The following is a 20,421-nucleotide window of genomic DNA, read 5'->3' on the forward strand; positions in this document are numbered from 1 at the left end:
ATGACCCTGTCCTCACTTCCCAGGGTGCCAGACCTACATGGACATCGTCATTGTCCTGGATGGTTCCAACAGCATCTACCCCTGGGTGGAGGTCCAGCACTTTCTCATTAATATCCTGAAGAAGTTTTACATTGGCCCAGGGCAGATCCAGGTGAGTCTCTGGGGCTCTTTCCTCCTCTCAACAGGATCTCCCCGCTGAGCCCACTGACCCATGCTGCCTGGGGGTGTCAAAGAGCATCTTCACATGCCCTAAGGAAGTGCCCAGGAAACCTTGGCCAGCCAGCACTGGGTCCCTGCAGCCTAGGATGCCAATCCCTAGTGAGCACATCAAGGGACAGTTTGGGGAGGCCACACTTCACAGGCTGTCTCCTGGGTAGACCCCACCTACAAAGACGTTCTGAGCAGGAGGGTTGGAGGGCTGAGCAGGCCCCACAGCCCTGCAGAGCAAGGGCAGGAACATTAGGATTGGTTTTGAAGAGAAGACCAGAAGGTCTGGCTCAAGATAGGGTATTCATTCCTATTATTTTGACTAAATGAGGATCAATGGATAAAAGTTTCAAGATGGTAGATGGCAAGTCACTCTAAAACATTTTTTTTTTACAAGTAGAGCTGTTGAAGAGGGAGTGGAATTTCTCATGGAGTCAGGGTTCCCCGCCACTGAGAAAACAGCTCTTAGAGCATCCAAGAGAACGTCCAGCATCTGAAGGGGACTTGTGCCAAGTAAACTCAGTGGGCCATCCAACGGCAATGTTTATCATTTAATCCCTACTATAGGGCATTAAGGGTTTTTTTTTATTTCTGAGCTACTAATGTTGCCTATATTTTATTATCCTTGGGGATGCAAGAGCCTCTTCCCTGCCATTTTTTTTAATATTTATTTTTTAGTTATAGTTGGACACAATACCTTTATTTATTTATTTTTATGTGGTGCTGAGGATCTAACCCAGGGCCTGGCACATGCTAGGCGAGCGCTCTACCACTGAGCCACAATCCCAGCCCTTCCTTCCAGTTTTAAAGAACCTTGATTTTAGAGTTTGGAAACAACACCAAGGCCCTCCACCCACACTGCTCCTGCTAACTTAGACATTCATGCTGTGCCGACTGTTTTCTTCCGAAGAAGACATGTGATCAGTCAGTCAGGCCTCTCCTTAGATCACAAGATGCCCTTACTCTGTTTGTGGCCCCAACTCGTCCCACTGAACCATCTATTCATTCCTGGAATAATGCAGAAGCTGCTTCCCCTAGGCTGTGGTGACATCTTGGGAAGGGTGATCTCTCACTCCCGAATCATGACAAGGGAAGATCATTCCTGGGGACTCTTGCCACCAGAGGTCTAAGTTTCAGGGGCCAAGACGTTCCTTCACGCTCTCCTCTGCCATGCAGGTTGGAGTTGTGCAGTATGGAGAAGATGTGGTCCATGAGTTTCACCTCAATGACTACAGGTCTGTGAAGGATGTAGTGGAAGCTGCCAGCCACATTGAGCAGAGAGGAGGAACAGAGACGCGCACGGCATTTGGCATTGAATTTGCTCGGTAAGAAAAATCTGTTTTTTTAGATCTCAGATACTGTCCCAGGTATCTATTGCTGTGTAACAAACCACCGCAACGTTTGCTCCCTTGAAGCGATGATTTATTAATTTCCCCAAAGTTCTGGCGAACTTTGACCCAGCTGGTCAGTTCTCTCTGGGTTCCCTCACATGGTTGAGTGTCGTCTAGTGTCCACTGAGACTGTTATCATCCGAGGTTTGACTGGGCTGGATGTCTAGGATGCAGTACACAGGGAGATGGCAGTTGTTGCTGGCCTCTGGCTGGGAGGTCAGTGGGAGCTGGCTATCTAAACACCCACACATGGCCACGTGGCTTGATTTTCTCATGTCATGGCATCTGGATTCTGAGAGAAGTGTCCCAAGAGCAAGCTTCCTCAGAAACCAGACTGCTGATGACCTCGCCTTGAAGTTCCAAAAATGACTTCTGCCACATGCTGTTGGTGGTGCAAGTTCCCAAGGCCAGCCCAGATTCAAGGGGAAGAAATATGATTCTACCTCTTGATGGAGGAATGGCAAGGTCATGTCAACATGACCTTCCTCAAGGAAGGGCGTTTGGGATGGGGGTATCATTGCCACCAACTTTGCAGAACGTGTTCTACCAAAGACACTCTGTAAAAGGATACGGGTTCCATGAAGGCAAAATCTAGTTCCTTAAAATCCCACCAGAACTCATTCATCCACATGAATGCTGCCTGTAGACATGTCCACACAGAGGACCACAGGCTTATGCCAGGAAGACATTGCTCAAAACATGTGCTTACCCAGTGAAATTAGCCAGTTTTAAAAGCAATCCCACAAGCTCTCTTGAGCCAAGACTTAGACACTTAAGATGACTACGTCTAAGCCACTTAGATTTGAAATGTCTAAATTTTACGCCTACGAATGTGAGTTCTGCTACATTTGTTAAGACCACAGTCCCGACATATAGTCCCACCTCATTTAGGCTTAGTTGATGTGTTTCATAGAATTTCACAACACAAGAGCTACCTAGGCATCTCATGATTTTATGTGGTCAAAAGATTAAGATTTTTCCAACTTCATAACTTCTTACGGTTCAGTCACTGCTCAACCATTGCATTTCTGTGTGCTGATAAAACTCGTTCTCAAGTGCTCACTTCGGCAGCACATATCCTAAAATTGGAACGATTCAGAGAAGATTAGCATGGCCCCTGTGCAAAATGACATAATTCGTGAAGCGTTCCATATTTCTGTTTATGCCAGAGATGAAACCGAGTTCTACTTGGGCAAAAGGTGTTCTTATGTATACAAAGAAAAAAAAAACAACACAGTGACTCCTGGTGACAAACCAAACAAAACCAGGGTGATCTGGGGAAAGGTAACTCGTGCCCATGGAAACAGTGGCATGGTTAGGGCCAAATTCCCAAGCAACCTTCCTGCTAAGGCCACTGGACACAGAATCCATATGATGCTGGGCCCTCAAGGATTTAAACTAATGGAAAATAAATAAAGATGGATTTGTGCTCTTGTAAAAAAGAAGAGAAGGAGGAGGAGGAGAAAAGAAAAGAAAACTCGTTCTAAAGCTCACTTTTTCTTCTCCATGGGAAGATGATGGCTCTTACCCATCTTTACGAGGAATGGGCCATTTTGCTGTTTTGCCGTCACTGAGGTGGGACCAGAGATGCCCAACAGGCCCTGGTGAAAGGGCTGGGCAGTAAAGGGAACCAGTGACCACCGGCTATCACTTTCCCAGTGTGGCGCTGACTGACTCATATGAGAATGAAGCCACTGTTTGGTCATTCCCCTTCTGCAGCCCACCAACCTTGGGTCAATGACATGCATGTGACTCACCAGGTAGTTTGAAGCATTAGTAACTCGGGATTTGCAACTCCTGGGTTTTAATTTCACCTCCACTGAATTTTGAAATTCTCATCTTCCAGTCTGCCAAGTTCAGGTCCCAAATTATAGCTGGTGCCTTTTAAGATGAAAAGTTTTTTCCCCTCACTTGGTTATTCATAATGAGGGTTTTTTTTTTCTTTTTTTCCTCCATGTACCTACTAAAGGACAAAGACTCCAGCCATGAACTTGAGGGGCTACAAAGATGGTAACCTGTGGCCCTTAGCCTTGGCAGCTCCCAGCCCAATATAGGAGCTCTAAACAGTGTCAACCCTGATCCTATCTCAGAATGCAGAGAGACTGTCTCTCAGGGAGGCCCGTGAGGGTAGACAGGAAAGGTTTACTGAGAGGTGGCCTTGGGGTGCACATCTGAATCCACTGAGGGAGCTGGCCAAGAGATAGCCAGGAGGGGGCATTCCAGGCTGAAGGAGCAGCCACAGGCTCAGCATTGCACCTGGCACCCCCCCAGGTCAGACAGCAGCTCACAGAGGTCATGGTCCAGGTCACCAGGTCTGGTGGGATTTCATCAGGACCTGGTCTTTTCCTGAGAGAGACAGGAACCAGAGCAGATTCTAAGCAGACCAGAGACATGATATGAGCTAAATTCTGTGGGTCACTCTGGTTTTTAGTTGGGTGGGTCCTGTTGTGACTATAAAGTTCTTACTGCTCTCAAGGAATTTGTAATCTCATTTACGAAGGAACAGATCCAAGTCCCTTTACCCAACACAAAATCACAACTTAAAAATCTGATGATTCATGCTGATATTCATACTATTACAGATTCACAGAGATATTCACACTATTCTGCTATATGGAAATATGATCCTGAAGTTTTTCTTGGCTCTCAATGTAATAAAAACTGCCATTCTCCTGCCATAATTTTCTGCATGAAGTTTTTATTCCCTGGGCCTGGCCCTTCATGGAGGTCACAGAAGCATCTAGAATTTCCTTTGAGGGAAAAGCAGAGTTCTCCCTTCACTAGGTTGGGCTTCAGCCCCAAATCTGCTCTCATCATGTGGAGTGGGCCTCTATGGCCTTTGGGTCCACAACTCATACTAAAATTAAATGGGATTTTTTAAGGCAACATGTCCAGAATATCAGAGAGCTACAAAGAGAACAGCAGGTGGTTTTCCCTCTTCACTGGCTGCCACAGTCTGGCTGGGCACAATTCACGAGCCACTTGTCAAGCAGAAATGAACTTTATTTTTAGAACACACACGCCACACGAGCTCTTCAGGAATTCCCTCAGAGCCCAACTGCCACCACCGGCTTCCGGCGAGCCTCTCAACCCCTACTCCTCCCACTCTTAAGGCCGATTGGCTGGGTTGTGTGGGCGGAGCCAAAAGAGTCCCCCAATGAGCAACTCCATGGTCTGAAAGGGCAGGGAAACAGCCCAATGAGCATCATCGCAGAGGAGCCAATCAGCTGGAAATTTGCTGGGGCTGTGGTGAGCCAATCAGCTGGAAGTTTGCTGGGGCCACTTCGGCTGTGGCTCTCAACATCTCCCCCTCTCTGTTTAATTAAACAACAAGCATGTGGCTTAGGGACCGTGCCTGCCTTAGGTTGTCCAATACTACATATGGTCCTTACCCATCATTGGATGAGCTGACCTCAAGGCGTCAGCCTCCTGTCTTAGGTTGGTACCATTGCAATTGGATCTTACCCGTCATTGACTACCGGTCGAGCATACAGCCACACCTGTGGATAGGCCTTTGTACTAGTGGGGGGGTGAGGTTCTTTGCCTCACCTCTGTTGGCCCCCAAATTTTAGCTGAACGACCATCACAAGCAGAAGGGAGGAGGATACAACTGCTCCTTTTGGAAAAATTGTACCATTGATGACACCATCAGCAAAAATACCCGGCACTACCACAAGTCACTGCACCAACAGATAGTTCACAATGCATATGAGTGATACATAGTCGAGGCAAGCTCTGCAAGCAGTTCAGTGATAGCTATTGCAGAAGCTGTAGTTTGGTTTTATCTTTGTCTTCACTGGCACTGGGATGAAGATAGGAATTCTGGCAATAATGGCTAAAGAAAAAATTATGTAACATTCCAGCAGGCACTAAAAGAAAACAATTTTCTGAACAATTTACATTATCCTGAACAGAATTATTAAATATAATGAAAAGGAAAGGTTAAAGTAGATCTGTTAACCTCCTTTTTTGTTCACATATTAAAACAATCCTCAAAAGCTGTTTACACAATTTAAATTAAACCATTTAAATCACATGAATAAGGAAAAAAAATATTTGGATCCATTTTTTCATGAGCGCTCATCATATATGATATATGGACATATGCACATACAAGCATACAACACAAAACACAAGTGTGCACACATAATATAATACATACAACACATAACATAATAGTAAAGGCCTTGTAACTTTTTACAGGTGAAATCTCCATTGCAATGTTTAAAAACTCCATAGTCAAAAAATAGAACTGTTCATTAACCTAGGTCTGTATGAGCTCAAAAAACAAAATAGAACTTCATGATGTGGGAAAGGGAAATAATAAAATAGATATTGAAAAAAAATCCTGGTTTCATTAGCCTCCAGGTGTGGGAGAACCACTGTCACAGATGTAAGGATAGCCAAACTGGAGTTCTGGAAATCAGCTGTTATGGATTTGAGCCAAATCATCTTCTTTTTGGTCTGTAGAAATCGCTTTAGTTAATCTCTCTGGAATCCAAATCAGCTGCTGTTCTCCCTTTGGAAACACACAAACAGAACCCCGACTCCAGACAATCACTGGGTCAGGACCTTAGTTAATCTCTCTGGAATCCAAATCGGCTGCTGTTCTCCCTGTGGAAACACACAAACAGAACCCCGACTCCAGACAATCACTGGGTCAGGACCTTTCCATTGTCCTGTTAGAATATCCTTCCAAAGTACCTTGGGCTTATGTACATTTTTTGGACATATATGCCTTTCTGCAGCACTAAGCCCTGATGAATCCAAATTTTAAAAGTTTAGAGTAAAAAGGGTTATTTTAAGTTTATCTTTGAGGGATTTATACCCCTTCCCAATACCCTCTTTTTGCTTTAATAAGTACATTTTAATAGTTTGATGAGCTCTTTCAACTATGCCTTGTCCCTATGGACTGTATGGGATTCCTGTTATATGAGTAATGCCAAATGATGAGCAAAATTGTTTAAAAGAGGTAGAAGTATAGCCAGGACCATTATCTGTTTTTAACTGTTTTGGAACACCTACAATGGAAAAATTTTGTAAGCAATGAGCTATAATATCTTTAATTTTTTCTCCAGTATGAAGGGAGCCCATCAAAAATCCAGAAGAAGTATCAACTGTAACATGCAAATATTTTAATTTTCCAAGTTCTGGCAAATGTGTGATATCCATCTGCCAAATATGATTAGGTATCAGTCCTCTAGGATTGACTCCAAGATTAACTTGTGGTAAAAAGGTCACACAATTTTGACATTGTTTTATTATTTGTCTAGCTTGTCCCTTAGTTATTTTAAAACGCTTTTATAAAGTATTAGCATTGACATGGAACTTTTTATGAAAATTTGTAGCTTCTTCTAGTGTAGAGAAAATATGTATGCTTCACTGTTTTGAAATCTAAAACATGGTGAATTCGCTGCCTTCCTGCCTGTTCAAATACAGGGCATGCTAATCTTTGAGATCCTGTCACAGGATCCCATCTATAAACTATGGGGGTTGGGGGCCTCCCAGCATATGGAGGTAGAGCTGTTGGTTGGACACTTAAGCCCTCTGGTGATAGAAAGGTGTTAGTAACAGCCTCCTGTTGTAACTTCTCCCCTGATGGCTTTTCCTCCTTTAAATTTTCTTCCTCTGTCTGACTAGCTTGAGAGACCTTCTCTTTTACTTGATCTAACATGTCTTCTACCATAGTCTGAACTGAAGGCTTTGGACTAGGCAAACAAAATCGTATCATCATCCACAATGGCAATGTGCCAACTGGCAGAGTTCCTGGGTTTTTCTTTTCCCTATCCCTTAAATCTTCACCATGATGGTCCCATTGTGATATATTCAACAACTCCTCCTTAAAAATCCACGGGCTACATTTTTGTATTGTATTGACATATGCTCTAACTGTTCTTGGTTTTACTGGGGTGCCTCCTTCCTCTAACAATTTACTTAACACTCTTTCGGTTTGTTTTTTACTAATTTCTGATCCCATATTTCTACTATAAAGATAACACAACCCCAACAAGATAACATCAAACAAAACCAAAACAGAATGAAACAAAAATGGAACAAAATTCATTATATCAGCCTTTCTATCCTCCTGAAATGTACATCCATCCTTTCTCCCTATCTGTTCCTCAGATGCAAATAGTTTTTCCTCAGATGTGAACGGTTTTTCTTCCATCTCACCCATCTCCAGGGACAGGCAACTTAAAACAAAAGCAAAACAAAACAAAAGAAGAATCTTAAAATGGCTACCCATCCTCTTGCCCTGCCCTCAGAGACGAGCAGTTTACCTTATCACTTACCCTCAGTCGTTCCCCTGCCGCAATCTGGCTGGGCACAATTCAGGAGCCACTTGTCAAGCAGAAACGAACTTTATTTTTAGAACACACACGCAGCACCACACAGCTCTTCAGCAATTCCTCAGATCCCAACTGCCACCACTGGCTTCAGGGGAGCCTCTCAACCCCCACTCCTCCCACTCCTGAGGCCAATTGGCTGGGTCCTGTGGGCGGAGCCAAAAGAGTCCCCCAATGAGCAGCTCCGTGGTCTGAAAGGGCAGGGAAACAGCCCAATGAGCAACACCACAGAGGAGCCAATCAGCTGGAAGTTTGCTGGGGCGGCAGTGAGCCAATCAGTTGGAAGTTTGCTGGGGCCACTTCACCTGTGGCTCTCAACATCTGGCAGCTTGAAGAAGTTCTGAGACAACTTAGTCCAAGTTTTGTGAATTCCTCAACATCAAAATCACATGCAAAAGCTCATCATGTAACAAGCTTGTCATGTAACAAGTTACCTCTGCTAACCCAAAGGCTACTGGTCTTCAGCCTGTCCTTACAGAGCTTAAACCTGAGGGCTGTCCTTCCCGCCTGGCAGTGGGTCAGACTCATGGGAATCACTGCCAAGTCCACAAGTGACATTAATTTTTATATCTTAAGTGGAAAATTCTACCTGCTGGGCCAGACTCTTGGCAAGACCATAGATGTACTCAGCACACTATGGTCTAAAGGAGGGTTGATCACAGAGGCACCAAGAGCCAGTTTTTCATGTTTAGTAGACCAATTGACAACTGTCAGAACCCCTTTGCCATGTTGGGCATGACTGGGCTACCCCTGCTGTCCCGGGGCTGGATGGCCCAACAGGTAAGCCAAGCTCATGCTCCAAGCACTGAAAATTAAGAAGTAAGAGAACTATTTTCCATTTCATTTTTTAAATTTTTTGTTTTAATTAGTTATACATGACAGTAGAATGCACTTTGATACATCTATCAATGGAGTAAAACTTCCCATTCTTCTGATTGTATGTGATGTAGAATCCCACGGGTCTTATATGTGTACATAGGGTAATAATAAATGTCTGATTCATTCTACTATCCTTCCTGCCCTCAGAGCCCCTCCCTTCCCTTCACTCCCCTCTACCTAATCTAAAGTAATTGTATTCTTCCCTAGCATTGTGAATTAGCATCTGTATATCAGAGAAAACATTTTGCCTCTGTTTTTTGGGGATTGGCTTATTTCACTTAGCTTGATATTCTCCAGCTCCCTCCATTTTCTGGAAAATGCCATATTTCATTCTTCTTTAAGGCTGAATAATATTCCATCATACACATATATTCATATATATATATATACACATATATATAGAATGCAATATTATTGGAGTGGAATATATATAAAATTCAATATTATTTATATATATATATATATACATATATATATATCTCACATTAATTTTTTTATTCATGTAATATTTAATATTTCCAAAAATACAATCAAGTAGTCCTCATGGGAAAAGTCAGAACTCGGGGGCTTCCTCACACATGTTCTCCGGGTCAGTTGTTTAGGTGGTGAACTCCCTGGCACCTCAGCTCTTCAGTCCTTAGGAAAATGGGACACAATGCTGGGTGTTCAGTAGAACTTTTAAAAATTATTGATGGCGGGCTGAGGATGTGGCTCAAGCGGTATCGCACTCGCCTGGCATGCGTGAGGCCCGGGTTCGATCCTCAACACCACATACAAACAAAGATGTGGTGTCCACCAAAAACTAAGAAATAAATATTAAAATTCTCTCTCAAAAAAAAAAAAATTACTGACGGCCAGGCAAGGCCCCAGGAGAGTCTGGCCTTATGGGTGTGAGGGGAGCCTGGGCATCAGTGTGTTTCTAAACCTCAGCCCAAGAGATTCTTGGGTTTGCTAACCATTACCTCAGCTCCCCTAGGGCCACCTCCTGCCAGCTTTCCTCCATACAAGATCAGGACCCCAAAGGGTCTTTTTAAAGTCGCTTTTGTAAAATGCAAAGATCCAAGACCCACCTAAGCTGTGGTAAAAGAGCCGCCTGAGGGTCACAGCCCACCCTCTTCTTTGGTACAAGGTCTGATGGTGTTGGCGTGTTGGGTTGCCCCTGGGGGCCAGCTGTGGCTTCTGTGGCTGCTCTTCCCCGTCCCCACGTCCCTCTGTGACCCACCCCTGTGCTCGGGTTCCAGATCAGAGGCTTTCCAGAAGGGCGGCAGGAAAGGGGCCAAGAAGGTGATGATCGTCATCACAGATGGGGAGTCCCACGACAGCCCGGACCTGGAGAAGGTCATCCAGCAAAGTGAGAGGGACAACGTGACCAGATACGCCGTGGCCGTAAGTCCCGTCCCTGCCCAGGGCTGCCGGCTGCCTCTCAGAGGGACTCCCAGGGGCTATTTTCTGAGAAGCAGCCTGTTATGTCCAGGCTTTCAAAAGAGCAAGCCCGGAAGCTTCTTTAGCACTGCTCAGGCCTGTCCACAAAAGTCATGGGCTTGGTTTTTCCTTCCTTTGCCAGGAAGCTTCAGAAACCTCAAAAACTAGGAAATAGCTCAAGCCTTTCAGCTCCCAGAATCCTCGCTGAGCACAGGGTCCTTATCTTGCCTCTAAAAGAGTCCCCAAACGCAAATGGTCCCTGGAGGAAAAACTCAGGGCTACCAAAAGTCCTGGCTCAGCCCACCCTGGAGCCCTGGGGTCAGGGGCCCTGAGGCGTGTGGGAGAGTCTGTGCTATGTCCTGGTTTGTCGTCCCTGCCCCTGTTCCCTGGCAGGTCCTGGGCTACTACAACCGCAGGGGGATCAACCCAGAAACTTTTCTAAATGAAATCAAATACATCGCCAGCGACCCGGATGACAAGCACTTCTTCAACGTCACTGACGAGGCAGCCCTGAAGGACATTGTTGACGCCCTGGGGGACAGGATCTTCAGCCTGGAAGGTGAGCCCTGCCTACCCAGAGGGGCTGCACACACCTGGGTTTAAATCAGGCAAGCTCCCCAGAGGGAAATTCAACTGCACCAAACGGAATGGCGGAGCAAGTGTCCCTGCTTAATGAAAAAAAAGGAGCCATCGAGTGTCGTTTGTTCTGGATACAAAGCAATGTGCTTTATGAACAACCTGAAAGGTGGCTTCTCTGGTATTCTCCATACTTGACGGCTGAAGAGACTGAAACTCAGAGCAGTTAAGTGACATGCCAAAGTTCCCACACTGGGAACAGTGATGATATGTAGACTAGTGTTGCCAGGTTCAGCAATATGAAATGCAAAGCTTGTGACAGACTTACACAAAAATATTATACATTGTTTATCTGAAGTTCAAATGTATCTGGGCACCCTATATTTTCTCTGGCACCCCTAGTTGGGACCCTGCTGAGCCTGACTCCTCAGCCTGGAACATTCAGTCCCTCTGTGCCACTGTGTCTTGCTCCATCAAAAGCAGTCTTTGCAGGGTTTCTTCAGATCGCCCCCTCCCAGCGACTTAAGCTGCATCTTTTATTTGCACAGACCCCGTGTGCACAGTAAATTGCTCTACTGGGTCCTTCCAACACTGGGCCTTGGGCATGGGGGAGGGTCATAAAAAGAAAGAGAAGACAGCATTCCAGAGCCTGAGACATCTGCAGTGCATTGGAAATGAAGAGCTGCCCAAAGAGAACCAAATGGCCCCAGAACAAAGATGGATGGATAAAAGCACAGACATGGGCTTTTTGTTTTTTAATATTTATTTTTTAGTTGTAGTTGGACACAACACTTTTATTTTACCTTTTTTTTTTTTTTTATGTGGTGCTGAGGATCGAACCTAGGGCCTTGCACATGCTAGGCAAGCGTTCTACCACTGAAGCACAATCCCAGCCCCTAGACATGGGCTTTCACACCCACAGCAGAATTCAAATATCCAAATCAGTGTTTTTCTCCTCAAAGCGGTCACCTTGAGTGACAAGCACAGAGTTCCAATGATGTGTTCAGGAAACCCGTTGTGGAGTGGGGTCCTGAGCACCCTGGGCTTTCTTGTGCACCTCTGCAGTGGTGACATGTCTCCCTCCTGGGGGTGGAGATGAGGTGTAGGAACTATCCCAGGGCATCCAGAAACAAATCCAGTGAATAATAGGAACAAAACAAAGCGAGAAATTCCATTTCTTGCCAACCATGTCCACTGTTTCCACACACTATTTAGTGATCTCCCCCCTGTTTTCACAGTCACTTACAGTATGTGGATGCAGTACTTGTCCCCAGTCCTTTGAAGAAGTAATGGCTACTCACCCACGGCCATCTGGAAGGTGCTCAGCGCACCTCAGGGCACAGAGTATTGATGAGGGCTGATGATGCAGACAGCACCGTAGGCCTCAGCCTCGAGCCTTTCTCAAAAGTGAACCCCCAGTTCCTAAGGTGCCCCTGGGAGGTAGGAACTGAGAACCGAGGGCCATCTGGGGCTAAGCAAAGAGTCATGGCACTGACAACCTTCTGTCCTCTGTTTTAGGCACCAACAAGAACGAGACCTCCTTTGGGCTGGAGATGTCACAGACAGGCTTCTCCTCGCATGTAGTGGAGGTATGAGTTACCACTGGCTCCCTCCATCTCTCCATATCCTTCCCAGCTCTCAAGGTGTGTCTTCCCACTTTTCATGAGCTGCTCAGCCTCTCTTTCCTGGGTTCTCTCTGCTTCCCAGAGTCTTCTGTGGGTGGAAGAGGGAATTCAAGGTCTTCAACCTACCTCTACTGTCTCAAGGCCTCTTCAGAAGCAAGTGGACTACTACTAATAGTCTACTCACTCACCCGGAAGGTTCTGCAGAGGGTGCTGATGGAGACATTGCCTCCTGCAACAAATGACCCCATTCAATCCACAGAGCCCTGTGCAAAATCTAGGCCAGGTGACATAGCCAACTGCATATGGGCCCCACTCCATGCAGACTCTGCATGGGATTGCAGAGCTCCCAGGTGGACCTGGGCCCCAAAGAGGGGGGCACAAGATGCCACAAGCAGCATGTGGTGCCTGGGGCTGTCTCGGGCCCCCACTCACCCTCTGTGTGCTTCACCTGGTTCTGGTTCATAAGATGGGGCTGAAACCACCCTGAATTGCCAGAGAGACAGAGTGTCCATATCTCTGAGATGCTTCATAAACTGTAAAGTCCTGCTTAGGAGCAGCACATGGGGAAACAGATGCCCCATGTGTTGCTCCATGGGCATGCTTCGAACAGGCATGTCCCAGGTGGGGTTGTGCACTCGTGTGCTGTTGGGCAGGCACTGCCTCCCAGTTTGCCAGAAAAGCCTGCTAGTCCCTGTAGTTGTGCACTCATCACCCATCAAATTTGCTTAACTCTTCTATGGGGTAGACGGGGCAAGTTCCTAGAGCCAAGTTTACAGATAAAGACATTGAGTCTTAGAGAGGTTAAGTGACCCTCTGAAGTTAAAAAAAAAAAAAAAAAAAAAACAGTGACAATTAGTCACACGGCACCATCTACACCCAGAAGCTGCTCCATGAGCAAACAGGGAATCTCAAGAGTCTGAGTCAGAAATCCCAGATTGGAGGGGAGGGGGCACATACAACGCACAGCAGGCAGATGAGTGGAAACACAACTTGAACCTGGATTGTCCTGAGTTGCATCATTCCCACTGTCCTGAATACAGCAAGGTGCATAATAACATATGCACCTCATAATAACAGCCCTGTTACAGGTGACAGCTCTGTAAACTTTTCCAGGGAAGTCCTGCACCTCGTTTCATGCTCAGAAGATCCCTACGGGGTCTGCAGGCATTAACAGTTCTCCTGTTTAAAGTGGTCGGATCCACCAATCTTCTCAGTGCCTTCTTGCCCGGGCCCTATGCTGGATACGGCAGAGGCAGAGGTGGAGCCCTGCCCTTCAGCTTGCAATCCGAGGGTAAATTGCTGGGCACAGTGAGGCAAGGGCATCCATGGGCGCAAGGTCAGGCAGCGAGTCTCATGCTCTGGCAGCATGAGTCCTGGGCTCCTGAGTCTGGGGTCAAGGCTGATTAGAAAATACATCAAGGAAATGCAATTCAATTCAATGCAACCAGCATTTGTCAAAAACAATTAAAGAAGAAAAAAATTGGAAGTGATTCTTGCCACCAAAAGTTAACTTCAAACAGTCCAAAACAGCAGTCCTCAGTTTTGAGAACAGGATGAAAGAAACTGCAGATATCTCCTTGGTAAAAGCATATAACTCCAGGTCTTCTGGGCCTCTGTAAAGACCCCTACTCAATGAGGCAGCCAGACGTGACAGCTAATGCCAACCAGGGCAATGGTCAGGCTCTTACAGAAAGAAAGGCCTGGGCTGGGGCTGGGGCTGGCATGGCCAGGGAAGGATTGGCAAGGGGTCAGCACTTGAATGGGCCTCTGAAAAGACAAGGATCTTAGCAGCCATGAGTGGGGCAGAGGAGCAGAGGATGGTGTGCACAGGACTGGGAGGAACCTGGGCACAGGCCGGGGAATCAAAGACCCAGTGTCTCCTGTATCCCTCTATGGCCATTTCCTGAGCATCTTCCAATGGGGTGGGGCAGGGGGCACTGAGGATAGAGACTAGGGTACCACTTCATTTGGGGAGAAAGAGTTAAGTTTCACTTAAGGTTCATTCTCAGGCAGGTCACTGTCCAGGTCTCAGGGGCCAGGGAGGCTCAGCTGGGCTTAGGGATTCAGGGAGTTACTCTGAGCCCTGGAAAATGGCCCCAGCAGCTCAGTGTGTCCAACGCTTGCAGGATCAGTGGGTTCCCCAACTATTTGGAGGAGGTGGGGCAGGCAGGGAGACTCGGGAGCTTACAGCCCCAGCTTGTTACTCGGGTCAGCCAAGGTCATGACTGCCCTGACTGCCCTGTGCGGCTTCTAGATACGCTGCCCAGTTTTCCTGTTCCCCCAATCAGAGGGACTCGGTTGCCTCTCCCCACACATCCCAGTTCTTTTACCATCCCTAATACCTGGGTCATGTTCCTATGTCCCAATCATCTGGAAGGTTTTCTCTGCTAAGACTTTTAAAGAGAATGATGATATTTGGATCTGAGACTTTTCTGATTGAAGGCGGAGTAAGAAAACCTCCCAATCCCAAGGGAATGACATGTTGGTGATGAGTCCACCGTAACTAGACATTAAGTTGTTCTGTCAGAGCACAGAGGTCTGTGAATGCCAAGCCACTGATGCTGTCATGAATGGCTGTGACCATCCTATCCCCAGGAGCCCAGCGACTCAGCTCTCAGCTGCTTTGGGAACTTGGAACAACAGGTCCAGTCTTGACCCTGAGGGGGTCCATGTTCTAGACCAGCCCTAAACTCCCTCTCTCCAGAAGTGGGCCATAGGCTACTGCCTGAAAATGTACTGAGGTGCCTGAGCTTCTCTGAGCCTGTTTAGTTCAGTTAGAAGGAAAGGAAGGGCCCAGCCCTGTGGGAGGGGCCCAGTATCCATCCTCAGTGGGCAGAAGAAAGGCACAGCTCTTCATTGCCTGGCTTGCTGCCTGCTGTCTTATCCAGCAAGGAAACCAGCCTGCAGAGCTAAAGCAACAACAGAGAGCAGGGCCAGAGCCAAGGGTAGAGAGGAGACCTCCAGATATCAGCCAGACACTCACGAAGTCCATGGTCCCAGACCATACGACATTACATCCCAGACCGATGGCAGAAAGCCGGAGCCACGGGAACCCGGGAGCCACGGGAACCCGGGAGCCAGAAACTCTAGTCTTGAATTATAAAAAGGGAAAGAATATTCCAAAAATCACCCTCAGGAAAGCTAGCTATGGATGCCTGGTCAAACTTTAGAACAGATTTTTAAGCCAGTGGTTCATTCACATTGGGAAATGACTGCACAGGCCACTAAGAGCTGGAGTGGTTCTTGCGTGCTGGCTGCCTCTGGGTGATGACCTCCGTGGCAAAAGCTGCATCATTTTTCCAGAAAGTTTGTAAAAGGGACCCCTGCCTCCATCCTGCAGCCTGTGCCCTTCCCATGGGCCTTCTGGGGCTGTGGGCTAGACAGCCAAGGTCACTGCTGTTACCAAAGGCTCTTAGTGGTTGAAGCCTTAAACAGTGAAATCTTAGATTTAGAGTTTGCATCTGAACTAGCTTTACAGTTTAATTCAATCAAAAATGAGAGAAGCTGGGGCTGGGGTTGTGGCTCAGTGGTACAGCGCTTGCCGAGCATATGTGAGGCCCTGCGTTCGATTCTCAGCACCGCATATAAGTAATGATCCATAATGGTAAACTGACCTCTGGAGGTTGGAGACCCTCCGTGGCCCTACAAAATGGACTCCTCCTGCCAGTTTGGGTAGGCGATTAGGACTGTCCCCTGATCTTGGTGTCGGGGAGGAAGACCCAGTGCCCTCTGAGGGTCTCCCACCTGGCCTCCACACAGTCCTCCAGCAGTGACCTCCGCCTGGCTCCACAGCCTCCCCAAAGCCAAGAAAAGCTGGAAGGAAGAGCCGCTGGCATCCGCATCTGGACGCCATCACTGCCTGGCTGTGTGGGCTCAGACAGCACTTCACCTGTCTGAACTTCAGGCTTCGAGACGTCTGAGGAGTATCCCTGAAAATGAATCTTGAGGCTTTGAATGGATGTTGAGATTTACAGACAAATGGGTTGGGGTTTTCTTAAAATCCTTTCCTAACTCCTCTCTGGGCCCACCCCCTCCCTGAGTTGGTCACCCTCTCCTGGGATCCCTAAAATAGCCCGTCTTTGCCTCCCTGGGGCACTGCTCACCCACCCCACAGTGGCCAACTTGACTGTGAGATCAGATCTTTTCTGGCGTCTGCCTCCCCAGGAGATGCAGTGTGCACCATTAATGAACGACAAGAGCTTCCAGGTCCCAGTACTTACGGCTGCCAAGCACTGTGCTGAGGGAGACAGAGGCAGACTTGCCCAAGGTCACACAGCTAGAAGCTTTGCAGCTGAAGAGGGGATGCAGGAAAGTCTGACCCCAGAGTTCATGCTCTAACCACTAGGCCAGGGAGCCTCAGTCTCCACCCAGGAGACCTTCTGTGTTGGATAATGAGCAGACACCCCTACCCCAAGCTGTGATAACCGGAAACATCTCCAGACATGACCAAATGTCACCTGGGAAGGCAATGTCACCTGCCCTAGACCATGCTGGCTCCAGTGCTGGGGTTGTAGTCCAACCCTGGCTGGGAACCTGGACTGGGTGGAAGACAGAGTTTGGGGAGACATGGTCACACACCCAGGGAGCACCCACCTTGACTGGAAGGCAAGACTGAGGCAGAGGCCAGGTAGAAGAGCTAAGAGCTGCCTGGCAGGATGTGACAGGAATGCCACAGATGCTCCAGTAGGTCCGGCTGCAATGGCCTTGAGGCCTCAGGTCCTCCAACAGACAGCCGTCCAACCTGCAACCTGCCCCACAGAGCACCAGCTATGGGAAGGGTCCATCCAGCTAAGGCCACCTAGAGACACCTGGTGTTGTCTCATGGGAGCTCAGGCCACCCCTAAATCTGGGAAGACTGGGAGGCCATAAATCAGAGAATCCGTGCCAGGCCTGCAGAGGATGGGAGGTTGCCCGTCCCTAGAATGCTCTGCCATTTGGTGAGGGCACGTGACTGGCTTCCCCCACCAAGGCTCTGTCCCTTTTAATCTTCCTCTTTTCTTCTTTTCTTCTCTTCTCCTTCTCCTTCTCCTTCTCCTTCTTTTTTTCTTTTGCACTACCTGTCCAGTCTCAAAATGTCTGGGCTTCGCGCACTAGGAGAGGAACTGAGCTTTGCCTTCACACGCCTACTCCACACAGTGCCCCTGTCCTCAGTGGGGCTTTCCCTGTCCCCAATAAACCCACTCTCAGAAAAGGGCTTCCCACTAAGACTTCAAGACCCAGCTACCGCCAGGGTTACAAGAACACAAGGCAAGAGGCTGAGAGTGACCCGCTGGCTAGGGCCACCAAATCCAGGAGCCCTGGTGGAATTCCCAGACTCCACTCTGCATTCGCATCAAAATGGTCCTGCCAGTACATCTCAGGGGCTCCTTGCCATCTGCAAAATCAAAAATTCACCTGCATGTCAGGCGCAGTGGCGCACATCTATAATCCCAGATGCTTGGGAAGCCGAGGCAGGAGGATCATGAGTTCAAAGCCAGCCTCAGCAATTTCAGCGAGGCCCTAAGCAACTCAGTGAGACCCTGTCTCTAAATAAAATGCAAAATAAGGCTGGGATGTGGCTCAGTGGTCAAGTGCCCCCAGATTCAATCCCCAATATCAAAAAAAAAAATCATCTTTAAAGCCTTCTCCATACAACCAAGAAGCCTGGTCTGCAGTTAAGATCTTGAGCAGTAGGCAGAGAGAGGGGGGAAGAAGGATGGAAGGCAGAGCCCCAACAGTGCTCCAGATGGGGGGGGATCCGGAGGACAACTGGAAGCAGGACTCCCCCAGGGCTTGGGGGAACACATGGCTGTTTTTCTCCTCAGCCCAATCCACCTGTCTGGCCCTAGCCCTGCCTTTCTGACTTGCCATATGACCTTGGGCAAGTTCCTTCCCCACTTTGAACCTCAGCCTCTGGTTTGTCAAGTGCAGATAATGAACAGTCTGTCCCCTCCCAGAGTCTCTGCGGTCTCAAATTGGTGGTTGGCTGAGAAAGCCCTCCACGAAGAAGGGAGCACACCCCAATGTTAAGAATGTTGGCAGTGACTGTGGACAGCGAGTATCTGAGTCCCCAGCCCCGTCCTGGTCCCGGCAGACTGTCACAGCCTCCCAGGCCAAGACTTGAGCAGAGTGGGAAGAAGAAGGCTAATTAGAAAGTCGAACACCACCAAGCGCCCGACTCACCCGAGACCAGCTTATTTATAGTTGTAAAAACATTCTATCTGCACAGTCGGTTCCACCTCTAGGAGCTGGCATTTTTTAACCCTTTGATAAGACCAATTTTTCTCTTTAAAGCTAAGGGGGAGCCTTGAGCCCAGCCAACCTGCAGGCTTCCAAGAGGGCTCAGTGGGACAGAAGGGTACATTAGTGCTGTGCTTTAAATGCCCAAAGCTGGGATACAGGCAAGCGGCTCCCACCCCCGAGTCACCAAGGAAACCCAGGAAAGTGGCCCTCCAACTGCTTTGCCACCCTCCTGGGGCTGCTCAAATGCCTGATAACTTTCACCCTCTTTTCAAGTCCACGCGTCTTGTGGATTGTTTATGCTGGGGAGCAGGTAGGGTGCAGGGGCAGCCCAGGGAGTGAGTGGACTCAGTACTCAAGAAATAACCCTGGAGTCAGAAACGTGGAACTTCCCTTCCAGGAGCCAAATCTTCCTGTCCTCCTGACCAGGCCTTGCAGATTTCAATTGTCCTGCACTGGGTGGGCAGACCAAGACCCTCCAAGCCCTGAGAAATAAGTTTCAGTCTTCAAATCATGGTGTGGCCCTGGCTTATCTGTCCAGCCTCATCCTCTGCCCCCTCACTCAATGCTTCTGCCCCTCACTCAAACAGCTTTCAGTTCCTTGAAAGCAAAGGTTCTGACCTCTCTCCAGCCTCAGGGCCTTTGTACAAGCTTCTCCTGGCCCTTTCCTTCAGGCTCTTGTACCCTCTTTTCGGACCCTTCTCCTCTTTCAGGTGTTTGGGTAAACATTCCTTCCTCTAAAAGGCTTCCCAACCCCCATCAGTCTAAATTAAACTTCACTGTGATTTTCCCTGATTGTACTGGTCAGTTTGCGACTACATGTTTAAGTATTTCTTTAGTATCTCTGCCCTCTGCAAGGTCAGGGATGGTGTTCCCAGCACCAAAAAAAAAAGTGGTTATCATAAAGAAGATGCTCAGTGCACTTTTACTGAAGAAATGAAGAGAGAGTAGGATTTTTTTAAAATAATTTTTCGTTTTTAATTAGTCATAGAGTAACTGTTCATATTCATGGGTGCAATGTGATATATCAGGTCATGCATACAGTGTGGTGACTGGGCAAGAGAGTTCACAGGAAAGCAACCGCACACTGCAAAGAAACACTGAAGGAAGTCAGGTGAGGGGAGACACGGCTCCAAGGAGGTCACCAGGAAGAGATTTCCTAGAGGGGTTTTTGAAGCCCGAGGAAGGATGGAAGTTTGTCCAGAAATTGGAATTTATTTCTAGAACACTCTCTTTTCTTGACATTCCTTGGGATCAGTTTGACCCACTTTGTTCTAAGGATGGGCTAGGGCAAGACAGTCTCCATGGCTTTTCCAAAAGCTGAGAGTCCAGCTCAATGTTAGATTGCTACATTGAACCCTCAACAAGGTGCCCTAGGAGGCTGCAGGAGGCTGTGCTGGTCACAGGACCTGGGGGCTTTCAGCAAGAGGTCCCCAGGGAACAGGATCTAAGTGGGTACCCTCCCCGTTGCCAGGACGGGATTCTGCTGGGAGCCGTTGGCGCCTATGACTGGAACGGGGCCGTGCTGAAGGAGACGAGCAGCGGCAAGGTCATTCCGCTCCGCGAGTCCTACCTGAAGGAGTTCCCCGACGAGCTCAAGAACCATGGCGCGTACCTGGGTAAGCGCCCTGCAGAGGACGCGGGAGGGCACGCGGCTGCACTGACCCCCTGCACGCCCAGGCCAGGGGCCTCCCGGTGCTGGGTCACGCAGCCACACTGAGCTGCAATTCCAGGCCCGAACACCCGGCCCAGGGA

At 48.0% G+C, this 20,421-nt stretch overlaps 1 protein-coding gene and 1 non-coding gene across 2 annotated transcripts in view; both read left to right on the forward strand.

Annotated features, from left to right (window-relative positions):
- The window catches only part of Itga11 (integrin subunit alpha 11), a 114,662-nt gene that overhangs the window by 61,473 nt on the left and 32,768 nt on the right, over positions 1 to 20,421 (forward strand). Inside the window, exons 6-11 of the mRNA XM_005316733.5 lie at positions 24 to 151; positions 1,384 to 1,532; positions 10,066 to 10,210; positions 10,640 to 10,805; positions 12,341 to 12,411; positions 20,141 to 20,285. Coding sequence (XP_005316790.2) covers positions 24 to 151; positions 1,384 to 1,532; positions 10,066 to 10,210; positions 10,640 to 10,805; positions 12,341 to 12,411; positions 20,141 to 20,285 — 804 coding nt within the window. The remainder of the gene's footprint in view (positions 1 to 23; positions 152 to 1,383; positions 1,533 to 10,065; positions 10,211 to 10,639; positions 10,806 to 12,340; positions 12,412 to 20,140; positions 20,286 to 20,421) is intronic.
- LOC120886951 (U6 spliceosomal RNA) lies at positions 2,654 to 2,756 on the forward strand. Its single transcript, XR_005730136.1, has one exon. It is a non-coding gene; the product is annotated as a U6 spliceosomal RNA (small nuclear RNA).

This window comes from Ictidomys tridecemlineatus, chromosome 5, assembly GCF_052094955.1.
Source record: "Ictidomys tridecemlineatus isolate mIctTri1 chromosome 5, mIctTri1.hap1, whole genome shotgun sequence".
Taxonomy (NCBI): domain Eukaryota; kingdom Metazoa; phylum Chordata; class Mammalia; order Rodentia; family Sciuridae; genus Ictidomys; species Ictidomys tridecemlineatus.